Source organism: Plasmodium gallinaceum, assembly GCF_900005855.1.
Source record: "Plasmodium gallinaceum strain 8A genome assembly, contig: PGAL8A_v1_10, whole genome shotgun sequence".
Taxonomy (NCBI): Eukaryota; Apicomplexa; class Aconoidasida; order Haemosporida; family Plasmodiidae; genus Plasmodium; species Plasmodium gallinaceum.
Window position 1 is genome coordinate 454,238 of NW_021628239.1, and position 7,153 is coordinate 461,390.

Consider the following 7,153-nt stretch of genomic DNA (forward strand, 5'->3'; position numbering starts at 1 on the left):
TTCATCAAACAAAAAAAAAAAAAAAAAAAAAAAAAAAAAAAAAAAAATTATTCTCAAATAAAATAATTGAGATCTTTATAAGAATAGTAATTCTTCAATGAGATGAATTCTTTAAAAATATTTAATAGGTATTATAAAAAAAAATATACATATATATATATATATATATTAAAACATAAATAAATGATAAGAAAGAAAAAAAAATGACAAATAAATATATAATAAAGTACATATATAACAAAGAAATGAAAAGAGAAAAATATATGAAAATAGTTTATATATATATATTATTAAAATAAACATTTAAAAAAAATATATAATTATTTATATTTTTTACATATATTCATTATATAAATGAATATGATATAAATGTAATGTCTGAATATATTTATTTTATATATATATATATAATTATTATATAAAATATTATATATTTATTTATACATTAATATTTTTTTTGGAATTTTTAATAGAAAATCAAAATTTTTTAGTACAATATCCCTTAAAAAAAAATGGCAAAATTTAAGTTCATATATAACCAATGAAAATGATTTATCTTATTGGAAGGAATTGAATAGCAAAGTATTTGAAGCAGAAAATTTAATACAAAAACAAGAAAGTGAAAGTTTTAAAAAAATTGATTGGAATGTATGGAATAACAAAATAAGCAATAAAGAACTTTTATCTTGGTAAAAAAAAAAAAAAAAAATATATATATATATATATATATATATATATATATATATATATATATATATATATATATATATGTATATATTTTATCATTTAATAATTTATTTGTAATAATCTCCAAAATTTTTTTTTTTTTTTTTTTTTTTTTTTGTGATATAGTATGAAAAGTTTTTATGATAATCAAATAAAAATATTAGAAGATTTAGAAGAAAATGAAGAAAAAGAAAAAAAAATTGATAAAAATGAAGAAGATTTATTATTTGATGAAGCATTAAAAAATTGCAAAAAGTCAGAAGAAAATTCTGAAAAACTTTTAATAGATGGTGCTAAAACATTGTGGATTAGTTTTCATAATCCTCCTGTAAGTAATTTAGATAATAATGAATGGATAGAAAGTGATTTATATTGGCAAGCTTTTGTAGAAAAACATTCAGTTTATAATTTGAATAATAAAAGTTTAGATCCAGAAGGTGAAGAAAATAGAAATTTTGAAAAAAATGAATGGCACAAAAAAACAACTAAATTTAATGAAAGAAGTGATACCCCAATACTATATGATTATATGATCAATTTACCATCATGGGAATATTATGATATTAATAGAAGAATTTTTCTTGAACATTTATTCTACTTTTTATTAAGAACAGGATTAAGTTATAAATTTTTTCCTGAACTGTTCAGCTGGAAATGGCAGACACATATAGAAGATTTACGATTTCAATTCTTAGATGTAGCACAAAAAAGAAGAAGTGAACTACAGTTATCAAAAGTAAAAAGAGAACAACCTTTAGAATTACAACCAATTGATTACGAACATAATGGAGAAGAATATCATTTAAAATTGTTAAATCATTTGAAAGATTATCAAAATTTACTTTTATCTAGATTAATGTCAAATTATATTTTTTTGTGTGATCCTTTTATCCCCATACAAACAAAAGAATCATTAGAAAATATTTTAAAATTACATAAAGGAAAATTATATAAACTTAACAATGAAGTAAATTGCTTATTTTTTTTACCAGAAAAAAATGATAATAATGATACTATTTATAAACCAATTGAAGCATTACATAATTTTTATCAATACCTTCAAAGAAAAAATATAAAATTAAATGCTTCTTATTCTGAATTATTAAATATATTCACAGAAATATTACAAGAACGAGGAGATTATTGGTTAAAATTATCTAATGAAAATATCTCTGACTCATTTTTAAGAAGATATAATAAAGATGATTCTTTATATCCTATCTATGTAGAATATGTTGCACAATTAAAAGAAGCCTTTTCTAATAAAATAGAAATACCAGCTGAAAAATATAAAGATGAAATTGCCATAATTGAAGAAAAATACAAAGATGAATGTATTTTTTTTGATAACTTTTTGAAAGCTTTTTTATCAGATGATATTACCTTTCCACATGAAAAAATACCTGATTTAACTAAATTAGACGAAAACTATATTAAGAAATTAGTAGATGATCAAAACATTGAAATAATTGATTTTGAAAAAAATGAAAAAATTATTGAACCTAAAAAAATTGTAGAATATATAAAAAATCAAGAAATAGAAAAACAAAAGATCCAAGAATTTGTTAAATCATTAACTATATAATGTATAATTTTTTTAAAAAGAGAATTATATAATTTTTTAAAAAAAAAAAAAAAAAAAATAAAATAAAAAAAAATAAAATAAAATAAAATAAAATAAAATTGGATAACTATTTAATTATATAAATTTATAATATATAAACATTTTTTTTTTCTTTTTTTAATACCAATATAAATATATATATTTTTGGTAATATTTTTCCATTGTTTCTATAATTTATTGCAGGAACTTTAAAAACATAATTTTTTTTTCTTTTTTGATTTATATATATACCTTATATGCACTTTTTAATTAATGATAAAAACGTTTTAAAAAAGAAACTTCTTTAAAATATAAAAAAAAAAAATTATTAAAACAAATGAAATAATAAGAACAGTTTAAAATAATATTATTCGATTCATATATTAAAAAATGAAAAGAATATTATGCATTAATAAAAAATTTTTCTAATATTTAACAAAAAAAAAAAGAAAAAAAAAAAAAATTAAAAACTAATGAGTAATAAAATGAAATAGACTGTTAATAATACAAAAAAAAAAAAAAAAAAAAAAAAGAGGTGTATAATTTCCTAAAACTAAAAAAAAAAAAAAATTCTATTACATATATATGTATATTTATAAACTAAAAATTACTTTTGTTAAAAAAATAAAAATTTCTTTTTTTTTTTGTGGTGTTCATTTTATGAAATTTTTAAAAAAGGTTTTTCATAAAAATTTTTTTAATAACTTTATTTAATTGATTTGTGATTCTTTATATATTGTTCATGTAAATTCTTGTTCAATAGCAGAAAATCTACAACAAACGGTCCTACTGCCACTTCACTTTGGATATTTAACTGTTTTGGGAAAAATTGAAAAATTCTTTTTTGAATAGTAGACTTATTAATATCATAATAATTTGGTTTATTGAAATATTCTGATGCCCTATTTAAAAGTGTGTATAAACAAATAAGAAATTTTAACGAGAATTTATAAAAATCATAAAGAGAAAGTAAAACAAATAATGAAACGTGAATTTGATGAGAAAATGATCTACTACGTGCTTTTCTTTTATTTAATAATATAAGTATTGAACTTATCAAATGAATATCAAAATACTTATAAAACATAGAAGAATAACATATAGAAACCAATGCTAAATCTGTAAAATAATTTAATTTTTTTATTATATTTAATTTTAAACTATTATAAATATATATAGGAATATCTATATTTAATTTAATTAAGGAAACATAAAATAACGTTAAGTTTCTGCAGTCTAATAAATCTATTAAATGACTTTTTTTTTTAAGTAAATTTAAAATGAAATACTCTTCTCTTATTAGTAATTTTCCATAAGCATGTAATAACATAGCTACATTACCACTATCAAGCATATTTTCTTTTTTAATTATTCCCTTTTTAATTATTTCAAATATTTTTATTTCTCTTAAGTTAAATTTCGCATAAGAATTAGCTAATATAGATAATTCAGTGGGATGAAAATTTTTGGAATTTTTCGTAATGTATGAAAATAAATGAGAAAAAAAACATTTATTATAAATATTACACTTAGAGTAAGCATTCGTTATCATAACTATTTCTATTGGTTTAAAATCATAAAATTTTCTATATATATTATCTAAGAATTTATTAAATAAATCGAAATCTATTTTACTTAATTTAGAGTACGAATTAATTATATTTGCTATTTCTTGTTCGTTAAATTTATCCATGTCTTTTTTAATTCTTATACTTAACTTAAAAAATAATTTTTCAAATTTTAAATCTAATTTTGAATAAGCATTACATATATTACTAATAGATTGACAACTCATCTTATCAATTTTATCATAAATAAATTTTTCAAGAAAAGAAAATAAACTAGGATCAATATAACTCAACTTAGAAAAAGAATTTACTATTTGAGATATGTCAAAACTATGAATATCTTCATTTTTATAATTCTGAATAAAATATGATGATGTTTTCATAAAATTTTTATTTAGAAAATTTACCCTTGCAAAAGAATTTAAAATTAATGCAAGCCATCTTATACAAAATGTTTTATAAATATCTTTTATTTTCAATATATCTGTTAACTTTAGACTTAAAATATACCAAAATTTCTTATTATCAAATTTATGAATAGCTAATTGGTTGCATATTAAAGAAAGTGACATAAAGAAATCTTTACAATTTATATAATTATAATTTAAATTTAGACTTTTTAAAACTTGAATACTAGAATAATTTAAAATGAATTTTAAATTATCATCTGAATTATTATTCTCATTATAATTATTATATAAGATGTTATTTTTATTAAATTCATTTTTATTTAAATTATTATTTTCACTCATTTCATCATATAATTTCTTACTAATATTAAAATTTTCACAATTATCATTTTTTTTATTTAATAAATTATCTTGAATGCTATTATCATTTTTTATATCAACTTGATGATTTTCTTTCTTTCTGTTAATAATTTTTTTATAATTGCTATTATTTATAAGCATATATTTTGATAATTCTTTGGATTTATTTTCTATGTTTTCAGTTTTATTTGTATTTTTATTTATATTACATTCAAAATTTATTTTCATATAATCATTTTTTTTTTGAGATTTTACATTTTCCTCACACAATTTACTTGTAATACAACTTAATTCTTGTTTTATCTTGTTATCATCTCTGTTATTTTTATTATATTCATTTATTTTTTTATTTTTTAAAGTTTTTTGTACATTCATTATTCTTAAGTAAATATGCTTCAACATTTTTTTTTTTTATGCGATTATCAATTTATATATCCTCTACATTTATAATTTCGTATATATATAAATTATTTAAAAAGTTAAAGAAAAAATCAAGATATAATAATATGCTTGAATTAATTAACTAGAATAAATTAAGATAAAAAAAAAAAAAAAGNATAAAAAAAAAAAAAAAAAAAAAAAAATGTAAGTTATAATTTATCGTTGTTTATATATATATATATATATATTTTATTTTATAATTTTAAATTTTTTTAATTTTTTTTTTAAATTATAAAAGTATTATTTATGTAATACAATAAAATTGTAACATTTAAATATATTTACATATATATATTTCTTAATTAGCCTTCATAAATTTAATAGAATTTCTTTTTGTTTATTAACTCATATATTTTTTATTAATGGGTAAGAAAAGATAAAAAAAAAAAAAAAAAAAATAGATAAAAAAAGAAAATAAAAAAAAATTTGTTTTCAAATTTTTTTTGAAGGAAAATCATTTTACAATAGAAGCACAAGATTATGGTGGGGTCATTGTCACTTAAGAATTGGTAGTAGATTACAAGTTAGATTAAATAAAGGAATAAAATTTTCTCATTTTGAACATATAGGAAGATTCATAGCATTTGCTAGGTATAAATAATATTTAAAAATGAAAAAAAATAAAATAAAATAGAATAAAATAGAATAAAATAGAATAAAAAAATCCATATATATTCAGAATATTGACACTATTTAAGAATTTATAAATTTTATAAATATTTCCTTACATGTTAATAATTATTTTTTTCTTATTTTTTTAAGACGATCAAGGTCATTAAGAGCAGCTTCATTAAGTAAATGTTTAAGAAGAAATTATTGGGGGACTTCTTTTTATTATGATGGAAAACCCAAAACAGAAGAAAATCCACAACAAATTTTAAAATCATCACAAGATGAAGGTATGTCATTTTATTTTATGATTATACTTGTATTTCTATTTTTATTGTATTATTGATTATAATTTTTAAATATATAATAATATTTCTTTAGGTGGATATATATATGCAATAGAAAAAGGAAAAATCATTCCATCAGAAAAAGAAATGAAGAAATTAGAATCAATTTTAGGTGTTCCTTTAAAAAGAGAAAAACAGAAAACTCTTCTTAGGAGACTTTAATCATTTAATTTCTCCTATATTTTTTTAGTATTTTTTATACTTGCATATATATATATATGTTCAGTTGTAATATATATATATATATATTTCTTTTTTTAAGTTAAAAATTTTTATACTTTTTTCTTTAAAAAATATTTTACAAGATAAAAAAATTCACACAAAATTTAAAAAATATAATTTTATTAAAAAAAAAAAAAAAAAAAAAAAGAATGGTTTCATAATATATGAAAACTTAAAGGAATACGTAAACTAATTTTAAATAAAAATGTAGTTGATTTTTTTTTTTTTTTTTACAATTTAGTACTTAAAGTTTTTTTTTCTTTTATTCCTGTTTTTTCATTAAAATTTAGGTACAAAATATAAATTACATATTTTTCTTTGTTGATAATTATTTTAAAAACACTTTATAATTAAATAACTGGAAATTTTTTTTTTTTTATGTATACAATAATATGAGATTTATTTTTTCAATGATTTTATTTTTTATTGTTCTTTAATTGAATATTATTTCACATAGAAAAATAACACACAAACTTCATATAATTATCCACATAGAAAAAAATATATATATACATATTATACATATAAAGTACCTAAATATATATTATTATTTAAATTATTTTTTTTTTTTTTTTTTTGCTATAAATTTAAATATTTGTTGATACTATCAATTTCTTTTCTGAATTAAAATTTAAAAAGAGAGATAAAATAAAATGAAAAGGTATTTACATACTTTAAAAAGGTAAAAAACTGATAAATTAGTTATATAAAACATAGAATTAATGTGATAAAAAATAAAATAAGATATAATAAAATAACATAAATTAGAAAAAAATAATTCTTATAATGCATTTAAAAAAAAAAATTTTTATTGCAAAAGTGTATTAAAAAAAAAAAAAAAAAAAAAAAAAAAAAAAAAAAAAATAA

The 7,153-nt window shown here is 16.8% G+C and overlaps 3 protein-coding genes across 3 annotated transcripts; 2 read left to right on the forward strand and 1 right to left on the reverse strand.

Annotated features, from left to right (window-relative positions):
* Positions 1–102: 102 nt before the first annotated feature.
* PGAL8A_00011100 (conserved protein, unknown function) lies at positions 103–2,311 on the forward strand (the record flags this gene model as incomplete). The annotated part of the gene is made up of 3 exons (XM_028671509.1): positions 103–128; positions 474–689; positions 853–2,311. The coding sequence occupies 3 exons, from the start codon at positions 103–105 to the stop codon at positions 2,309–2,311; spliced, it is 1,701 nt and encodes a 566-aa protein (XP_028528155.1).
* A 724-nt stretch (positions 2,312–3,035) lies between these two features.
* On the reverse strand, positions 3,036–5,069 carry PGAL8A_00011200 (conserved Plasmodium protein, unknown function; the record flags this gene model as incomplete). The annotated part of the gene is made up of 1 exon (XM_028671511.1): positions 3,036–5,069. The coding sequence occupies one exon, from the start codon at positions 5,067–5,069 to the stop codon at positions 3,036–3,038; it is 2,034 nt and encodes a 677-aa protein (XP_028528156.1).
* A 401-nt stretch (positions 5,070–5,470) lies between these two features.
* PGAL8A_00011300 (conserved Plasmodium protein, unknown function) lies at positions 5,471–6,226 on the forward strand (the record flags this gene model as incomplete). The annotated part of the gene is made up of 4 exons (XM_028671512.1): positions 5,471–5,474; positions 5,558–5,699; positions 5,871–6,007; positions 6,099–6,226. The coding sequence occupies 4 exons, from the start codon at positions 5,471–5,473 to the stop codon at positions 6,224–6,226; spliced, it is 411 nt and encodes a 136-aa protein (XP_028528157.1).
* Positions 6,227–7,153: the final 927 nt, after the last annotated feature.